Source organism: Scleropages formosus, chromosome 16 (assembly GCF_900964775.1).
Source record: "Scleropages formosus chromosome 16, fSclFor1.1, whole genome shotgun sequence".
Taxonomy (NCBI): domain Eukaryota; kingdom Metazoa; phylum Chordata; class Actinopteri; order Osteoglossiformes; family Osteoglossidae; genus Scleropages; species Scleropages formosus.
The window spans coordinates 10,522,580-10,543,717 of NC_041821.1; the positions used below are offsets into that span (position 1 = coordinate 10,522,580).

General features: G+C 47.8%; 1 protein-coding gene across 1 annotated transcript; it reads left to right on the top strand.

Annotated features, from left to right (window-relative positions):
* The first annotated feature begins 11,383 nt into the window (after positions 1–11,383).
* Positions 11,384–19,563, top strand: LOC108925719 (leucine-rich repeat LGI family member 2-like). Its single transcript, XM_018737884.2, has 8 exons — positions 11,384–11,926; positions 12,236–12,307; positions 14,232–14,303; positions 15,847–15,918; positions 16,009–16,080; positions 16,566–16,735; positions 17,153–17,317; positions 17,405–19,563. Exons 1-8 carry the CDS (start codon positions 11,448–11,450, stop codon positions 18,220–18,222), a joined length of 1,920 nt encoding a protein of 639 aa, XP_018593400.2. The 5' UTR covers positions 11,384–11,447; the 3' UTR covers positions 18,223–19,563.
* The last annotated feature ends 1,575 nt before the right edge of the window (positions 19,564–21,138 follow it).

Sequence of the window (21,138 nt, forward strand, 5' to 3'; positions counted from 1 at the left end):
AATGAGACTCGAACCCCAAACCCACCAGAGAGCAGGACCCGGTCAAGCCCACTGCGCCACCGTGCCCCCCACTGGGACATAAAGAATGTATTTTTATTATTTCATTCACTCATTGAGTTGAGTTCCTTTAATAAACTCTTTAATTTAAATCCTTTGTTTTTTTCCCCAGGGGGTGTGGTGGCCCAGTGGGTTGGACCGGGTCCTTCTCTCCGGTGGGTCTGGGGTTCGAGTCCCACTTGGGGTGCCTTGCGACGGACTGGCGTCCCGTCCTGGGTTTGTCCCCTCCCCCTTCGGCCTTACGCCCTGTGTTACCGGGTAGGCTCCGGTTCCCCGTGACCCCGCATGGGACAAGTGGTTCAGAAAGTGTGTGTTTTTTTCCCTTTTACTGGGCAAATTTGCGAAATTCCTATAACCCAGCAGACTGCAGAACCAGCTGTCTGAGGTAGACAATGATCCAGTTCTATAGTCCTCAAAAATCTCTCATGGCCATGGCATTCAAATGTTTTATTTATACCACATGGCTTGTTTGGTGCACAGAATAACAGCAGGGATTTCCTGGAAGTGACAAATAAATATCAGCTGCTGGTGGTGTCTGAGGCTAATCACAAGGGCGTTCTGTATGCATATGGGTTCATGAATATGCAAGAGTATGCATATGACTTCACATCGCATGTTACGCAAGCAGCTAAGTCCCAAACTTCCAGGTCTTGCTCATGAACCCTGATTCCAGTTGAAGTTTGACCAGTGTCCCTTCTCAGGATGTTACAGGAATTGGTGTGTATGTTACATGCACTTAAACCTGACTTCACTTCTTGCCCCCAAGTTGTCAGTGATCCACATATTTGAGTGCCCAGGACCCAGTGGCACAAGTATTCAGACCTTTCCTCCATGTTTCTCAGCGACAGGTGACAAGGGTCGAGACCCCCGATAGCTTTGATTCCACAAATCATTTTCACTTCGGGGATTTGACATGGGGGGCAGATCATAGGACCCACAGTCGAATTACAGCGGCGTTTCCAGAGAACCTGGCGAGGCTTTAGCCTCGGTTGATCGGGTGGTCAGGTGGTCTGCTGTAGAGGGAGCGCTTCCTGTCAGACGTTATCAGGACTCGGCTCTCAGCTGCAACAGCTGCAAGCTGTTATTAGAGAGGCCTTCGCTGCCAGGATTTTCAAGCGCTGCTTTTCCAGCTGACCGTACGGAGCCGTGCGTACAGCGCTGTCCGTGACTGGATGCTGATGCCAGGCTGGGGACGCTTTCCACTTGGTATAGTGGCTACAAAAGCCGAACAACAGCAAAGAAAAGCAGCACTAATTCTGTACATCCCCACTCTGCCAAGGATTGTGTCACCCATAGTACGGAGTTTGAGGCCGTGCTCTGGGCTCTCATGACTGCTTTACGCTCTGGAAACATAAGGTCCTCATTTAAGTGTTAATTTACGCCATACTGCCTTTGTACATCAGCTTTCAATGACTTCCTCAGTTAATCAGTCAAATTATTTGACATGAGTAGTTTTATTACCTGCAAGATATTCCATTAGAAGGGGGGCGTGGTGGGGCAGTGGGTTGGACCAGGTCCTGCTCTCTGGTGGGTAGGGTTCGAGTCCCGCTTGGGGTGCCTTGCGACGGACTGGCGTCCCGTCCTGGGTGCGTCCCCTTCCCCTCCCCCTCCAGCCTTACGCCCTGTGTTGCTGGGTTAGGCTCCAGCTCCCCGTGACCCTGTATAGGACAAGTGGTTCAGACAGTGTGTGTGTGTGTGTGTGTGTTCTGTTAGACTTACAGTATATAATTTTAAGCCAGTATACAAATAAAGAAGGCATTTCCAAACATATTCAATAGGCTGATGCTACATTTATTCCTTTAGCTGATGCCTAACTCCCTCTGTATTATCAAATTTTAAAAGCTGTGCACTTCATCAAAAAGCTGTACGGTTCCATTATTATTGTGTACTGAGTTTAGGGGAAAGTTCACGTCAATGCGTAAAACTCTGATTGTGAAAAAAATGTCTTCTGCTGAGAAATTTCACAAGGTTCGCAGTTCCTGCGAACTGTGGAGAACCTTGTCGAGTCTGGACTGACGGCACGAAACCACAAAGCCGCAACTCTTGATCTTCAGCGCACATGTGACCCCGTGCGGCCGGCTCCGCCCCCTGAGCCGTGCCTGCGGCAGAGCCACTCCGTGACCGGCGGCGCAAAGGGTCAGTGGGAGGAGTTACGGGGCGCGGGCGAGCGTGTGCCAGCGCTGCCCCCTCCTTTCGGCGTTCCGGATGAGGTGGCGAGGAGTTGAGCTACATCCTGCTGTCCTGCTGCGCTCAGGTCCCCGGCGCGGCCTTACCCTTGCTGCTCGTCCTATTCCCATTTTTCTCTTTTTCTCTCTCTGCAAAGGTTTTAAAGGCAAATTGTCAAGTGCCTCCATAAGTAGGATAAGTTTAGGGTGCTATTTAAAAAGTGGGCTTGCCTGCGCAAGTATGGGGAGATCAGTTACTTTCAGAGAGCACATTAAAACAGCAGGTGGTAAATCATACCCCCCATTAATCAAGCTTATGCACAGACTATAATTAATAATGATGAACACACAAACACCCATACAGGTATATGTACATGCAGTATTATTTCTGTTTTAAAAGTGAACTTGCGGTCATGACCATGGCGTCAGCGTCACACTTTCATTGCCTTCTTTCGCTGCTACATGCAGCATTTTTTTTAAAATATTCATATTTAAATAGGTTACTATAAATTAAAATATAGCTTTTTTCAGAAACTAGTTGACGTTTATTAGCTGCCATGAAAAGAGCCCAGCTCTACTTATATCACATCACACACATCATCCGAAACCGCTTGTCCCATACGGGGTCGCAGGGAGTCGGAGCCTCACCTGGCAACACAGGGCGAAAGGCTGGAGGGGGAGGGGACACACCCAGGACGGGACGCCCGTCCATTGCAAGGCACCCCACTACTTATATGAATAACTTAAAGTTCTTCCAAACAATCACGAAGGCAGTTGCATTCTTTCTTTAAAACCCTTACTGAAAAAACTGAACGTTGTGCCCCTTTGCGCTACGCAAACAAGGGATGAACAAAGGGATCAAATGAACCCGGGCTCAAGATATTCCAAATAAACCCTTCCTGCCCTTGCTTTCCAGCTACTACTTGTGGGTTTGACTGCGAACGGAATCGTTTCTTCCTAGATCCTGAAAGCCACGGTCAAGATGTGCACGGTTTCAGCTGCGTGTGCCATACAGACCCATGGCTGATGTGCCCCGAGTTCGGTCCTCCTCTCCCAGAGCTCGGAGTGATCCAAACCGCCCGGCATCACAGGCCCGCCACCCTCTGTCCCGCTGAGCCACATGTGGGAGAGCGGAAGGCGTCCGCCGGTCACCACACCACCTGCTGCGCTCGGCTCGACGGCGGCTGGAGTCGCGACCCAAGGTGCCGGGGAGTTCGCTGAGGTTACCGGGAAGTGCTGAGACAGACGGGGCTTTGGTTTGCCACTGCGGGGGGCCAACATCTGATCATTCCTTGTTATAGAAAAAACATGACTGATGACACTTACTGAAGTCCACAGGCTAAATATGTGCACAAGGAGAACTTAGCTCCCTTACGAACGGCGCTCCTCTCGGGGCCGAGGGCTGCTCGGTGTTTGTGTGTATGTGTCTGTGTGTGTGTGTGTGTGTGTGTGTGTGTGTGTGTGTGGCGAGAACCTCTTCCTGCCGCTCCACATTCAGCAGTCCAAGACTGTCAATTAAGCAGTACTTCAGGCTCCTGAATGAAATCCTAGTAACTGCTGCACATGAACCCCATGTAGGTATGTGGCTTTAGATCATCTGAACTCAATTTACACACAAGTATGAATATAGGGCAGTACGAAGGATCATGTGGCACGTAAAGATAATGCAGTTTTGGCATAAGCCCAGCTCAACGTCAAGTCTAAACTTACAGTGATGGGAGTCAACATAAACTGTAAAGAGCTATGTAAGGTGTGGCATACGACAGATTCATAAACATTACACACATACATAGACTTACATAGACAGATGCACAGACGTGAAATACGTCTAAAGAGCCAACAGGGTGCCTTACAGTATATTCAGTTTGTGCGTGGGGACAAGCCATTTAAGACCCTAAAATTCCTGTGTTCTTAAAACAGGAGCTGGGTTTTGGAGACCCGGGGCCTGTGGAGACGTCCGTTACAGTAGTGACCACATTACTGCGGCTGTCTGGGTGACTATATTCGGGACTTCAGCTGGTGGCGCCATGGGGGCCAAGCAGAGAAGCTGCTTTTCCAGAAATACGCACCACCATCCCCTTCCTGATGTAGCTACTATTGTTCAGTTCCGATGGCCTCTATAGGTAAACCGAAGGTAAATCCGCTTCACTTTATGTCTCCATGGCTTCTGCTGGTCAGGTGTGCTGGAATAAGTGCAAGTGCTTCTATACAGTGTGAATTTTTTTTAAAGATCTACTGTACAACAAGCAAGAGAGTTCTCTCTCACTGCGAATTCACATTAAAAAGTCAATATATTTCCCCTTCTACACACACACACACACACACTTGCTGAAGCCGCTTGTCCCATACGGGGCCGTGGGGAGCCGGAGCCTAACCGGGCAACACAGGGCATAAGGCTGGAGGGGGAGGGGACACACCCAGGACGGGACGCCAGTCCACCGCAAGGCACCCCAAGTGGGACTCGAACCTCCGGCCCGCCACCGAGCAGCACCCAGCCAAACCCGTTGTGCCACCACACCCCCCTTCTCCTCTTCTAAATATACTCAATTCATTTTAAATATATATGAAATATATGCACTTTTAAAACTCAACTTAAAGTGTACATTTGAAAGAATCTCCTATAAAAGTATTTTGTTTCAGCTGTTTTCCGACCGTTACAGTGCATTAGAAGGATGGCACAGGCTCAGCGACACACAGTATGTATGAAGTGCGTGCTGCTGCAAAGCTAAGGTAAACTGCCAAGGGGTGTTTCACATTTCGGCTGTGCTTGCGGAAGAGCGCTAGAAGTGGTGGCATTTCATCAAATTGTCCTCGGACAGACACTCCTGGATGCTGGGATCAGCATGGCGGACACTGTTTTGCTGCTGTGCGCTGTGCTTCGTGCTGTCAGCCTCGTCACGGGAACGGCGGGACTCGTCTCCTTAGAAAGGCCGGGCGACGGGACGTGTATGGATGCCATCGATACTGTGGGCAGCGCAAAGCACTGCTTCCACACGCGTCTCAGCAGTACTAGTAAGTTCCAGATCTGGAGGGGGTCAGCGGGGACACGGTTCCGCAATCTGTTCTGTCCGATGTTTTCCTGCAGACCTTGTCTACAGTTGTGTTACGGAGCTGTGCTTGTGTGGGTCCGGAGGACGTTCACGCTCACGCTGGATTCAGATCCCGCGGGAGTCGAGACATTAGGAGAACAGCGGGGGCCCCTCCCACGGCGGGAAGAGGAAGAGTCGGGGGGGGGGGTCATCAAGCCGTAGGCTATTCGTGTGCTGCTTTAACGTCACTAACTGAGAAAGCCAACCCATAATTATTTATTACACTCTTCTGCATCTTCCTTGCATAGAGTATCATACTTCATTCACACACACACACACACACACACACACACACACACATTTTCAGAACCGCTTGTCCCATACGGGGTCGCGGGGAACCGGAGCCTACCCGGGGGTCTGGGGTTTGAGTCCCGCTTGGGGTGCCTTGCGGCGGACTGGCGTCCCGTCCTGGGTGTGTTCCCTTCCCCCTCCGGCCTTACGCCCTGTGTTGCCGGGTGCTTCATTCAAATGAGGCCAAAGAGAAACATGTGGTCTATACACTAACAGCGAGGATATGAATTTCCTGTTTCCAGTAGGTGGCGCTGTCATTGCCGGTGACGTGGCTCTCAACATAAGCAACGGAATGAGCTGTATTTTTGAAGCAGTGCGTATGCTGTGAAAATGTGTCCTGTCGATGTTTCTTCAGTCTCCTATAAAGAAATCAATAACTTTAAATATCTAAGATCCCGGATGAAAATTAGGTGCAGCTCATGCTTTATGTCACTACCATTCCGAAAACGTCAATGCATCGGATCGCAGCTCATAAAACATCCTGTAAAAATATATCAGACGGATTACCTTTGCCCCTTAATTATGGTCCGTCTTCTAGTTTACTCATTAATTACTGGTTTGTGCTCATGTCCCTGAACAAAATAACTCAATCATAACACCGTTTTTCACCTTTTCTGAGTGAGACAAAAATATATACCGTATAAACCACATATATATCATATATATATACACACACACACACACACACACACACACACACACACACACACACACACATACACACACATTTTCAGAACCACTTGTCCCTACGGGGTCATGGGGAACCGGAGCCTACCCGGTAACACAGGGCGTAAGGCCGGAGGGGAGGGAACACACCCAGGACGGGACGCCAGTCCGTCGCAAGGCACCCCAAGCGGGACTCGAACCCCAGATCCACCGGAAAGCAGGACCGTGGTCCAACCCACTGCACCACCGCACCCCCCTATATATATATATATATATATATATATATATATATATATATATATATATATATATATATATACACACACACACACACACACACACACACACACACACACACACACACACACACACACACACACACACACACCAAATAAAGGTAGAAGAACATATCTCACTTGTCCATTAGTACTTTTGCAATGCAACACATTTCTCCGTTGATGAAACTGGTCTTTTCTGACAGTCCAATTAAGATTAAGAGCTGCCCAGAATTAAAAACCAGCTAACACAAGGGTTTTCCAGGCCAGAATTTGAAAATCATAATTTATTGTAATTCATTTCCTCTGGTCAAACATAATGACATCTGCAGAAATAAGTACATTTATATAACATCCTCCAGTGAAAACGTGAGTAGTAAGAATGTGAGGGACATTTCGGAGGTGCCAGTGTCCTCCGCACTGCTCGCTCTCAAGGGGGTGGGGGTTCATCACACTATTTCGGCGCCAGCTTCGCTTCCCTCGCTCCTTCAAGGGTAAAATCACTTTGAAACCTGCGGCTCTCAGCGACACAGAGGCACGTGTGTAAACGGGCACTCGGCACCGGGATTTTTTCTGCCTGCGATTGCTGAAACACAGATTTCTGCAATGTGAACTCCGGGCATAAGAAATCATTCGCACATTCACGTCTTTTCCTTGAAACCGAGAAAACTTAGAAAAACTGAATATATTTTGTATTATTAAAGAGTTTATGCTTTGCTGGTGCAGTTATTCATTTGTCCCTGCTGACTTTTAGAACTATCAGTAGCAATCCTAATATTAATCTTAAATCATTTCTGCCAGCGGTTAATTATTCTGGAGGGAGGACAATTTCTTGAAACAATAAAAATATATGGACAAATTCTCAGGGTGCTCTTTGAAAAAATATTCACACGCACAAAAAAGCAAAAAATCAAAAGACACCATAACAGTCTATAATGATACCATGATACCTTTATTAAAATTTGCACCGAAGCACAATATGGTACTGATAAAGGTTTTAAATCTTTCTTATGTGTAATACACAGTAATTTGTTGTTCTGTACCACTTGTCACATCCTGTCTTTTCTGCCATTGTTTGGGCTTTTATTCAGTGTGTACCTCCCGTAACTACGGTGTTTGATCTCATTGCTCTCTACAGTTTTCTGGAACTAAAGTAACGAATATGCCGTTTCGCTCCTCTGGATACGCAGGGAGGATATTAGGACGTTTCAGCTGTGAAAATGTAACTGTCGTTATTATTTTGTGACTAGGGCTAAAATTTCTGCCTTGCTGACGTTATGTGAGGCAGAAGATCTTCGCTAGTTTCACTTATTGTGGCCCAAAATCTAGCGGCTGCTATGAGCCCCCAGGGCGATGTGGTCTAATTATACAGCCAGGAGATGGAGAGGACAGGAGCTGGAACGGGACATTGCTGCGGGTCCCGCTGGGCTGCTGAGGAGAAAAGGGAGTGCTAGCCTTTCTGAAACTTACCCCTCCGGTGGAGGATCTGAGAAGTGAAGCTGCACAAACCCACACAAGAAAACACACCTTTGGGCCACTTAGGCCTTGGGACTCCCACACAAAGTATTGAACACTCGCAGAATTCAAGCGGTGTTATTTTTCCCCCACTCCTTACGGTGCTGTTTGCTTCTTCACCAGGGAGGATGACTATGTTCGCGCTCCGCATCGCTTGTGCCTCTGTAAACATCTCCTTGCACTGAGAAGGTCCTTCCTCAAAGGTGCAACAGCCTGGGAGTAACAGCAACGCTGCATTGTGCTGCATCCGTAGATTCCTTGCTCAGTTTTCATACCATCCAGTTATATCGATTCTTATGAACTATATATAATCCAGAAACTTCTTCTGAAGTGCCAGTCTGGCTGAAGTCTCCCTGACACCACATCTTTTAGAGCCCCGACTCTGATCCATTATCGACCTCTTCAGCCCATTACAACTTACCGGTTTCGCTCAGCTGCCACCTCAATTACACTGTTAAACTGCAGGTGCAGATGCAGATGCTTTTAAGTGATTTTTTTTGCACATACAAACATGACTGTACACTTGTAGGGGTAAGGAGCCCGATCTCAGGAATCAGACCCCCCCTTAGGTGTAACTCATCTATAGTGATCCTGTGTTTTTCCTTTACCTTCATTCATTTCTGGTGTCAAAAACAGTTTCATGAAATAAAAATTGCTTACAGAGACCTTGATGAGTATTTCTACTTTACAATCAACAAATTATCTGTAATGTGTGATGCTTTTGTGCATTAACTTGGATTTCCGTCTATGTCCTGGGTGCCTGGTAAATCTGTGCTCCACTCATGAAGCAAAAAAATGATCAGAATGTAGATACACAGCAGCACATGTTAGGCAGGAGCTGCAAAAGGTGTTGGCCGTTATACACGTACGTCAACCCCAAGTGCAAGAGGACTTGACGTCATCATCAGTCAAAGGAAACTCGGACAGGAGCCTCCATACTGATATGAGTGTGTCCGAGGCTGATCACACACTTTGTGCTGCAGCTTCTCCAGCAGCATCTCTAGAACAATGAATGCACTGTGTGTAGGAGACGCTTCCCCCGACTGGCGGTCCCTCGGTACCACGGTGCTCTGCTCCCCTTCCCTCACCCCACACACCTTGCTGCTCCTTCTGGTTGCCTGTTTCAGCATTTATGATGGTGCATCTCTTGCCGGGCTGCGTGCTGACGCAGCGTCGTTTTCTCTGCACGCCTCTCTTCTGGCAGCCGGCTGCTGACTCTGCGCAGATGTTCCACGAGCTCAAGTGGCCTCAGTTCGCTTTCACTGTGACCCCGTGTGTCCATCTGGACAAGGGTGACGTTTCCCTCTGCCAGACAGCCGCCTCGTGTCTTTCTGCTTTCAGGTTTCTATTTGTATATCTGGTTAAAAATACTCTAATATACCTTCACGATATCCTTTAAGAGACCTGAAATGCGATGATTGCATGTTGCTATGTCAGCACTTTTATTAAGGTACAGATTAATTTCCCATTTATAGGGAATTTTTTTTATTCGGTACATTGTTCAAGGACCGACAGCAGAGGCCCTCCCATATGCCAGGTCTGTGTGTGCGAGTGTGTGACTGATTTGCCAGTACATGAGATAGTACTGTGATTTCTCTCACAATGGAACAGCTCCTGCGGGAGGTCAGTCTGACTCAGTTTTAGTGTGGTCATGAAGCCAGTGAGATACTTAATGGAGGTCATGCTATTCCCACGCCCCTGTGAGCTCTCTCGGGATCTTCAGAGCCCTGTCCTGTTCACCACTCACCTTCAGATCGATCGCGGCCACCTTGCCCAGTACCAGCTGACTGCAGGATGCCACATCCTCTTCTCATACAACCCCATTGTACCTATACTGTCATAACTGAACTCATTTAAAATCATAGTGCAGTTTCCACAAACATCCGTAAATGCTGAGAGCCTGTCTTTTTTGCTTGTGTCTCTACATATGAGTCAGGTACATTGAAATAACATACTGCCATACAATACAAAGCTTATGAAAAAAAAAAATATATATATATATATATTGGTCCTGGTGTTACACACTCTGCTCCGCAAGGAATCATTTTCCTCGTCAGCAGAGATATATATATATGTATATATGTATATATGAGAGGGGGTGCAGTGGTGCAGCGGGTTTGGCTGGGTCCTGCTCTCTGTTTGGGTTCGAGTCCTGCTTTACGTGCCTTTCGTGCCTTGCAATGGACTGGCGTCCTGTCCTGGGTGTGTCCCCTCCCCCTCCAGCCTTGTGCCCTGTGTTGCCAGGTGAGGCTCCGACTCCCTGCGACCCCGTATGGGACAAGCGGTTTCAGATTGTGTGTGTGTGTGTGTGTGTGTGTGTGTGTGATTTATTAATATAATGGGTTTTTCTGGTACATGGCATTTTTCCCTATTTGGGGGTCTTATGTTTTTTTTTTCTCTGCTGTGGCATTGCCATTTACATTTACTTTTATATATTTAGCAGATGCTTTTCTCCAAACCGACTGCCAATGTATACTGTGTAGTAACTGTAGTATTATCACTTGCATCAGATGTTTCGGGAAAGAACTCTTGGTGTCTCATACCCATAGGGTTTCTGCCCCTCCGAACCCATGTCCAGTCGCACAGCTCAGGCACCGTGTGAGGCACCATCACCTGGTGGCGGAGCATTAAATTTTTTCGCAAAAATGCTAAAATATTCTAGCTTGGCATTATTTTCACGAATAAAAACTTTTCTTTTTTAGCATTTTAGTGCATTTTAATGGGACTTTTTTTTTTTTGCCTGGGGAATGATTATTTTTTCCAGATAGTGACATTTTGATCCCTTTTCAACCGGAGTTCACGGGGTGGTTCGTTACAGGAGTAAATCAGGTTACGTGAGGAACCGATGTGCGGTTTATGGTAGGTGCGATGGAGTGGTGTAGTAGTTAAGGCACCACCTTTCGGTCTTCAGGTCCCACCATCGGATCCCACTTTTCAGTGTGGTACCAGAGGCCCAAGTACTCCGGCTGCACCGACACCATGGGAACACCCGGCCTCGTGTGCAGACGGGCAAATCGTTGTCAGCTGTTGTTTTCTAACACTGTAAGTGGCATTTGGGCAAAGGGGAAGAGCAACTTGTAAGCGGGGAGGTTGCGGAGTCCCTTCTGGGTGAATTGAACAGGCGGTAGAAGAGACACCAAAGAAAGACAAAACACAAATGGAGCGCAGGGGTCCTGCGAAGTTAAGAAGCGGGTTGTTTTGTGACACAAAAGGGCTCACGCTTTGAATCCTCTCTGAAACTAAGTGGTTTATGCATTATTATTTCACGATGATGCCCGGTGAAGTTATTCCAATTTCCAGGCTCGACTTCAAGTCCACCGAAAGAGTACAAAGAAAGTTCGGGGCGGTTCGAGGTCCCGGCGTTACACACTCTGACTCTCCGCTCCGCAATGAATCATTTCCCTCGTCAGCGGAGAGCAGCTCGCGAGCGCGAACAAGCGAACGAATCGCAGTCGCTCGCCGCGCGCCTCTCTTTTCCTCCCTTCACAGCGGACGGCGCGGCACGTGAGCGCGCGCGAAGTGCTGATGTCAGGGCTCCGGCGCGGCGTCGCGCGGCGGCGGGGCTGCGGGCTGCGCGCGACCTGGTCCCGCTCCAGCAGCATCGCGCCCGCATCCCTCTGACGGCGCGCGCTCGCTCGCTCGCTCCCTCCCTCGCTCGCTCGCGCATCTTTGCTGCGCCCTCCAAGAAGATGCGGCACACGGTCGCGCGCTGCTCCCTGCTGGCTTTCGCGCTGCTCTGCGCGGCTCCGGCGGTTCTCCCCAAGAAGGGCTTCAGATGCCCGGCCGCGTGCTCGTGCTCCAAGGAGTCGATGATCTGCGTGGGGTCCTCCTCTATTCCGCGGGTGGCCCCCGCCGAGATCAACTCGCTGTGAGTGCTCCCGGAGGCTGCGTGGCTGCGTGGGTGCGTGGGTGGGGGGTCTCTAACTGAGAGCCCATAAGAGGTGCATGATGATGATGATGTGCTGCAGGATCACACATAGCGCATATGATACTGTACATACATACATACATACATACATAGTGCATGGGACATGTCCACTCCACTCCACTCCACTCTGCCCTACGGCGCCTGTGTCATTTACTGCCTTTCTCTGCCAGGCACTGACTCGCGATGCATAATCTTGCGTGTAAAGTAATAGTAATGGTTGCTATTTGATATGAATGCTGACTCTTCCAGGAGTATTGTGAACGGGACCTTCCCGGAAATCAAGGAGGCTATGTTCTCCCACATGCCATCTTTGCAGCTACTGTAAGTAAACTTTTAAGGATGGGAAGGAGAGTGTCCAGTCGGAGGGGGGGTGGGGGTGGGGGTGGGGGTGGGGGTGCTGCTGCAGTTGTGTGTGTGTGTGTGTGTATGTGTGTGTGTGTGTGTGTGGGAGAGAGAGAAGGAGAGAGCCGTGCCGAAGATGACCGAGAGCTTAGGAGGTCCAAGTTCCCAGAAGCGTGAAGACCAGCAGCGGTATTGATCCCAGGTTACAGCAAAGAGCAAATCTCACCGATGCTGAGATCACACTTTGCTCTACACTTAAGTGTTTACTCGAACGCTGGAGAGCACATTAGCAAGGCATACATTACTCTGTACTGTGTTTGTGGTACGCTGGGAGAGCTTGTCTGCACCGGCCAAGCTGCCAGCTCTAAGTGTGACTGTAAATCTATTCCAACATCATCTCAGGTGCAAACCTAAGAAGAAAAACAATACCTGTCGCTCCCAGAATGACTGGTGTGATAAAACACGCCGAACACCGTCCGGCATTTGGCCGAACGCTGCCTTGTGGTGCCAGAGGCAAGTAATGCCTGGAATGAAGTTGTTTTCCGGAAAACACCGACCATCGGAGCAGAGCTCCGTCTTACTCATTTCTTGTGGATGCTGATCGAAGAGCGACAATAATCAAGTTGACGGAACTGCGATGCTATATTTGCGGCCCTTTGACCAAATACCCAGGTGTCGGTAAACTTGATGTTATTCTATATTATCATTTGACCATAGTCGTGGGGGGGTGAGGTGGTGTAGCGGGTTTGGCCGGGGCCTGCTGTGGGGTGGGTCTGGGGTTCGAGTCCCGCTTGGGGTGCCTTGCGACGGACTGGCGTCCCGTCCTGGGTGCGTCCCCTCCCCCTCCGGCCTCGCGCCCTGCGTTGCCGGGTTAGGCTCCGGTTCGCTGTGACCCCACCTGGGACAAGCAGTTTTGGACAGCGTGTGTGTATTTGACCAAAATGACTAACGTTCATGTAGGCAGTACCTAGACTTTACTTTAGAGCACGCACACACACACACACACACACACACACACACACACGCACACACACACACACAGAGCAGTGCTCTTGGTGGTCATGGACATGTGATATATCAGCAATGCTGAATGTTTTACTGCAGTGAAACTATTTGCTATGAGCAGCTGTAGTAAGAGACGTAGAGATGGAGAGAGACCGAGCTAGATAATGCACTTCCATAACTGGACTCTGATTTTAATCACCTAAATTTCTAAATATGTACCTTCGACCCTGGTGAAACTCGAAGGCCCCGATTTCCTCCGCTATACGTTTTCCACAGAATTAAGAGTTTTTAACCACCCCGAGAGATTTCAAATTGGCCTGCTTCCATCAAATCAATTAACATAAATTTACCTTTATCTTTGTTTGCACTTGTTCACTTAGAGCGGAACATAGATTTATGTTTATGTTTTGCTCTCTTGGGTATTTTACACCGGTGGCACAGTGGCACTACATAGTGGTTAAAAAAAATCAAAGAGATATTAATACTGCATATGATCCTCTGACGCTTAATACAGTGGTGAACTTGTAATTCTGTAATCGAAGGGTTTTGGTTTGGAGTTTCGTACCCGTGTTAGTGTGTGTGTGTGTGTGTGTGTGTGTGTGTGTGTGTGTGTGTTGATGCTGAATCTTTATGAAAACTAGGCCAACTGCTGTACGTTCGACAGTGATTCATGTCAGACACCTGGGAAGAGAGAACATGTACAGTGTATGTTCCGCTACATGCCTGCTTTTGTCTGCCTGCTCAGCACTTTAATATTAATCTTTCTTACTGTATCTTAGATGTTATATTGAGTTCCTCAAAATGTTCATTCAATGGCAAAATTATGATTCCGTCAACGAAAACCACAAAACCCACAAATACTCGCTTGTCCTCTAATTCTTTGGCTTTGTTTTTACAGGCTTCTTAATTCAAATTCCTTTACGGCCATAAAAGATGACGCATTCGCCGGCCTTCCACACCTCGAATATTTGTAAGTCCTCGGTTCCCGTACCTTGATGTTGGATGTCCTGCTGGAAGATGATGGAGGGACTTTGCTTGCCGTGAGCCCCAGGTTAAAAGCTGCTCCATAACCGTGGTGTCCGAGGGCGGCGGGATCCGGTTGCTGCTTCTCCATTTCTCTGCATGATGTGGGCTGCTCCAAATTATGGTTTCTCTATCTAGACTTTTGGATAAAGTTCTCGCTTTAATGTGATTAGAAACTGTCAGTCAAACACGAGTGCAGTGGCAAAGGAAAAAAAAAAGTCGTTTCCCACTGAGAGGTTCTGAACAAATGATTGAAACGGCCAGAAATGACTAGAAACGTGCGGATCTTTTGAAACCGTTTTGATGTCACGCAGAACAAAATAGAACAGTGTAAGAGATGAAGCGGGAGACAAGGTGCAATGCTCGTCGGTGAGGGGTTTTATTTAGTGCGGGGAGAAGGAAGGGGGTGGAAAAGGGGGGCCGGGGAACAGGTGGGATGGGGCTTCGTGCAGGACGGGGGGCAGGGAGCCTCGGGTTGGTCCGGACGCCGGCGTCATCTCTGGGTTTGGGTTCGGGTGCGTCTCTCTCTCTGGATTCGCTCTCCTCCTCCGTCTCTTCCTTCTACGGCCGGGCACCGGGGAAGAAATAGGGAAGGTAATCAGCCCCGGCTGTGGCTGCTTTGCCCCCGCCTCTGCCCCGCTCCCGGGCCGCCTTGGCATGCTACGAACGGCAACTAAAAAAAAGTTGCCAAGCTACCCTGGAGAAAAATACCGCTCAGTTTGTAAAACTGTCGTGTGCGCCATAAAACATGGTCTTGTTAACTTACCTAGATGACTCAACACCAATAAGATGGACTGAAAATGTGAGTCATAGAGCAAAACAACATACAGCATAGCAGGGCCAATTTAACATTAAGAAATAATGAAAAAACATCACTAATGTGGACAGACTGTCGCCAGTTTTCCTTGATCTGGTGCTAAACGCCGTCACGAGTTGGTACTCCAAAGCCATAAATATTTTAAATAAAAAAAAAATCCAGAGTAAATCTGAAACATTTCAGAACATTTTTGCGGTGCGAGATGTATTTTGGACTCTCGATACAATGTATTTAGGCTGGCAGCGCGGTGAATGGAGCTCAGTAGCAGCAGGAGTCAACAACAAACATCTCTGTAAAAGATGGTATTTTCTTCCCGAAAATCGTTTTCATTATATAACACGATCGTTTTTATACAGAAATATAAAACCAAACTTATTTTTGTTTTGTGTAACTTCAGCAAGCATCCTAGTGCACAACATTTGCAGTCGCTCTGCAGGTCTGCTGACTTGCGTGTGCGGCAGAAGTACATTAAAGCGAGTCACGGTCCCAACAATGGAGCGCGATGTACAGTACGGTACAGTACAGCACCGCATAGTGGGAACCCTCTCTATCAGTATCTGACCTCATCCATTTGCTACTCAAATTCTGCACTTTTCCATTCAGCTGGACTGCAGTTCATACCAGGTTCTTTACCCTCTCGATGCTGCTGAGTGACACCTTCTCAATTTGTCAGATTCATTGAAAGCAACAAGATCGAGACCACGACGAAACACGCGTTCCGGGGCCTCCGGGACCTGACCCACCTGTAAGTGCTCCTCGGTGCCCTTGTCAATCATCCCAGTGGAACCTCAGGCCGCTGACTGCTGACTGTTTCCTTACCTGGCGTCCTTTGCAGGTCTTTGGCAAACAATAACCTGAAGGCCTTGCCAAGCGATGTCTTCAAAGACCTCGACTCCCTGATAGAGCTGTGAGTGGGCAGCGCTCTCTTCTGCCACACACCGCGTGTGCTTATGAAGAATTTAGCGTTACACCACTGCAAAACTTCACAGCCACAATAGGTGTATCGCTGCGTTAAAGCTCAGGTTGAGCTCAAAGGCTGTGCAGTTCAAATGACGGCTCAAAGCTGACAAATACGTGATGTAATATCGATATATCATAATATCGATGGCGCACAAGGAGTCAGTCCATAGAGAAAATATTATCTTCCGTGGAGGATCTGAAAGTCTTCTTTGCAGCTCACCCATCTAAGGCACACTTCCCAGTTCCTATACTTCAAACCACAATCCAAATCCAAGCCATAAATAAACAAATAAAAGGTGAGAACTGTTTCATTCTTCCCCATGACTCTAGTTGTAGTGGTGGCACCAAGTCTCCGGTGCCCCTCAGTGGATGGGGAAGATCATTACTGTTTTGCCGTGTGGCGTGTTTGGTCATTTTGTCCACGCGTGGCAGTGATCTCCGTGGCAACGAGTTTGAGTGCGACTGCCGGGCCAAGTGGCTGATGGGATGGCTGAAGAGCACCAACGCCACGGTGTCGGATGTCATCTGCGCCGGCCCCGCCGTCATGAAGGGCAAGAGGCTCAACGACCTGGCCAGCCTGCGCAACGAGTGCATCTCCACAGGTGACTCTGTCAGCGCTTCCCAGCACAACACATGGCCCTCACATCACCCGCCGTGCACAGCGATCAAATGCTTAGCTTACTCGAACCCAGACGATCTGCCTCTTCACAGAACAGACATTCCGCTGGCTTTCATGTGGCCACGGTGAGAAGTAAATATGTTCATATTGATCATTTCAGCTTCTCAAATGTAAGTACATCAATATCTGCCTTCAAAACAAGAGCAACATTCATCAAAAATTTGTTTTCTTTTCCTAATGCTTATTTCCAAACAATACATTTATGTTTGAGTATTATTATATTACTGATATAAATATTTATTCTCAGGGGTATCATACTGTTAAGCTTTAAAAACAGTAAAACAAGTTCAGCTGTTAATGTTTTTTTTTTCTTCTTCTTCATGTCAAACTGCCTCCGCAGACTTTGTCCTCCATCAGTCACTGGCTTCCGAGTCCCTCTCCGTGGACGCTTTTACTTACAAGAATGACATCTACGTGGCAGTTGCTGCCCCCAACTCAGAGAGCTGCATGATCTTGCAGTGGGACCATATTGAGATGAACTTCAGGACGTATGACAACATCACAGGTTAGGCCACTTGGAAGCGGAAAAATGTGCGGCTTTACAGTTTGTTCAGCTAACATGCAAAGGAACCTTTGTCTTTGTTTAACTTAGGGCAGTCCATTGTTGGGTGCAAGTCTGTCTTGATCGACAGCCAGGTGTTCGTCATCGTGGCCCAGCTCTTCGGTGGCTCGCTTATATACAAGTTTGACGAAGACCAGAACAAGTTCAGCAAGTTTCAGGACATTGAGGTGTCCAAGATTTCCAAACCCAACGACATCGAGACTTTCCAGATTGCCGACGAGTGGTTCTTTGTGATCGCCGACAGCTCCAAAGCGGGCCTGTCCACGCTTTACAAGTGGAACGACAACGGCTTCTACTCCCACCAGAACCTCCACGAATGGTTCCGTGACACAGATGCCGAGTTCGTCAACATGGACGGGAAAGCCCACCTCATCCTGGCCAGCCGATCCCAATCTCCGGTCATCTACCAGTGGAACAAGGGTACCCAGCAGTTTGTGCTCCACATCGAGGTCCCCAACATGGAGGACGTGGTGTCTGTCAAGGCCTTCCGGATCAAGGAGGAGCTCTACCTGGCTATGACCCGCTACATCGGAGACTCCAAAGTCCTCCGCTGGAGCGGCAGGCAGTTCACGGAGGTTCAGGCTCTACCTTCACGTGGCGCTATGGTGATGCAGCCCTTCTCCTTTAAGGGCCGGCACTACTTGGCTCTGGGCAGCGATTACACCTTCTCGCAGATCCACCTGTGGGACGCGGAGAGAAAGCTGTTCCACAGGTTCAAGGAGGTCTACATCCAGGCACCGCGCTCCTTCACACCCGTGTCCACAGACCGCGATGACTTCCTCTTGTCCTCCAGCTTCAAGGGCAACACGCAGATCTTCAAGCACATCATCATCGACCTGAGTTTGTGAATGCAGGCCAGTCCCTCGGGCCTCAGGAGTCCTGCTGCATGACGCTGGGAGAGAGATGGGGAGGGGAACCGTGGGAAAATATATTATAATCAGGTACCCGATAACTTTCTCAACTCCTTTAATGCATTAATTTCGTATCACCAATTCATCTCCGCTGGAACTCCGCAAGCATTTTTGAAATGAGCAGGGAAACAGCCTATAATTTCGCAGCTACACAGATTGTGCTACCGAGACAAATAACACCTTGCGAGGCCGTTACTGTCATTCAAAGACGTAAATGAGAAAAGAAAAGGAATGCCCGTGAGATTCTGACTGACGCATTTTAATTTGCTTTTTGACTAGAGGAGGGTGCGGCTCCCAGTCCTCCTTTCTGTACCGTCTGCCGTGGAGTTGTAGTCGTTCCTGTTCGGATGTTCTGATCCGGAGAAGTGTCTCCCACCATCGACCGAATATGGAAGAAAATTGCTCGTGACAGGTAGTGCATAAAACGACACCGATTAGGACGTGTGTCACACAGGTTACATAAATGCGTCACATCACGCGTTTAATTTTTCGCGACCGTATTTCGCACGTATAAAGAATGTTCCGTTCCTGCATAGAGGTAAACTGAAGTAATTTGGGTGTACTGCCCACCTGTGTTTAGAGGGTGCTTCAGATGAAATGCTAAGATGTGTAGTTTGTCTAATAATGTTTTTGTAAATATTTTGTAAATTCTGTAGATTATCCAGACAGGTGGAGAATTTTACCACGTTTACCACATCTTCTTTAATCTCAAGCCATCCTGCTAGATACAAAATGATAACGCGGCCGGAAAAGGAAACGTTTACTTTTAATAACCTAGAGCTTCATTAAAAGCACATTATTACATCGGTCATTTTATTGCTAACCTGCGAGTTCCGCTAAACAATTTGAATATTTTACATAACTCGGTAATGATAGTACCTATAATAGAATTGTTCGGTTCACATTATGTTCTTCAAATAGACCTATTGCACAATCATTTGTTTCATGCTAAAAGTGAGGTCTTTCATGAAAAAAGTCCATTATCCATGATGTCCGAAACGATTTCTAATTGTAAAATATCGTTTCCGTGTTTTAGCGACGCCACAAATTAAAATCTCCATGTGGAAAAGAATATTGCTGCTTGGAAGGGACTGCAATTCATGATAAAAAACTGAAGTTTTATACTACATTAGTGCTTGCGAGAATTCTCTGTTGACAACAGTATGATTGTTGCTGATGCAGAATAAATTAAGAATTATGCAATTAGTATGACATACTCTTTTGTATCATGAAAAATATAGTTTTGTGCATCTCAGATTTCATCACATGTTGTAATCTCAGCTCACTGTAAAAAGAAATAAATAATGATTGTAAAAAATAAATTGTGCTAAAGGTGAACAACTTAAATTTATCTTTGCTCGAAAACTGTTTCTCCCGAAAAAAATAAAGCGTAATGGCTTGAACCAAGTGCATTTTGTAGATTAAAGGCATCATTCACTGGACACACGAAGAAAAAAATGAGATGGTGCACATAGAAAATTACATTACTTAAGCAAAACCCAAATTAGTGTTACGGTTCATACCGGAAGGGAGCAAACTTAACAATAGTGGAAAATGCTTGGAAAAATCTGCTTTAACGTTGTGACCACAGTAATGATATATATTACAGACAGGTATTACTGTGCTCAATTTTAATCTGAGCGTGCACCTAGGGTTACTTTTTCCTGGTATCAAATGTTTCATTTTTCATTACTGAATCTAAACTCAGTCACAAATTTTAAAGCTGTGAAAAATACATTTTTTTTCCCCAGATACCGGGTTTATTTCTTTGTTTGTCTTTCCTACTCCTTTGTGCTCCACTATTGCAGTCCGTTCCCTGTTTTTCTCAGTGGTTTGACTTTAAGAGATGCGCTTCATGCAGGACACCCTCAGCTCTGAGATGCACAGGATTTGTATTCGGTGCTGGAAACCCTGTTTCCGTCAGCCTGAAATGGGAACGGATGCTTCTGCGAGTTGGGGGAAACGGTGTCGTCAGCGTTTTGCAGGTATACAGCATTCTCCGCATTGGTGGAGTCAGCAGCGCCTGGGTGCGAGCGCTCTGGACAGTTGCGAGAACGACAAAACCGTGTCTCATTTTGCTCTTTGCTCAGTACGGCGCACAGCGCGATACGCTCTGTTGGGTAAAACATTTGTACCAGGACCAGTTGTGTAGGTGGACGGGGTTCAGCGCTCAGGAGTGGGAAGTTTGGGATGTCTTTCTGTGTGGCTTGGTAAAGGGTGACCCTATACTGGTCTGGCTGGCAGGACAGCCGGACAACCTTGACACGCACTCAGGATGGACTGATGAAGTGGCAGAAGAATCAGAGGTTGCATGGGTGCAGCGGCCACGGCCACAGACTTTCAACATGACGGATTCTGTTCTTTGTCCCCAAAGGTGCACGGCTGTAGCCCTCCCAGAGCGCAGTTATTAACACACACACACACGCACACACATCATCTGAACCGCTTGTCCCATACCGGGTCGCGGGGAGCCGGAGCCTAACCCGGCAACACAGGGCGCAAGGCTGGAGGAGGAGGGGACACACCCAGGATGGGATGCCAGTCCATTGCAAGGCACCCCAAGCGGGACTCGAACCCCAGACCCACCAGAGAGCAGGATTCGGTTCAACCTGCTGCACCACTGCACCCCTTACAGTTATTGACAGTTATTAATAACCTCACTGTTTGGTAAGGGCAACGTGTATGACCACCGTCACGCAGTGCTGTGGCCAGTTCCTCTTTGCTTCTCTTTAACAGTCAACCACCATGTCAACTGCCATGTGTATTGCTCTGAAGCCCTTTTATTATTCATTGGGAGTTTTATGGCAGCGGCCCCCGGTGCCACTTGGCATGCATACGTATGTATTAATATTT

Coding starts and splice junctions, on each gene's coding strand:
- LOC108925719 (XM_018737884.2), top strand. CDS start 11,448: ATGAATCATTTCCCTCGTCAGCGGAGAGCAGCTCGCGAGCGCGAACAA. Junction 16,081..16,565: donor CTCGACTCCCTGATAGAGCT/GTGAGTGGGCAG, acceptor CACGCGTGGCAG/TGATCTCCGTGGCAACGAGT. Junction 16,736..17,152: donor CAACGAGTGCATCTCCACAG/GTGACTCTGTCA, acceptor CTGCCTCCGCAG/ACTTTGTCCTCCATCAGTCA.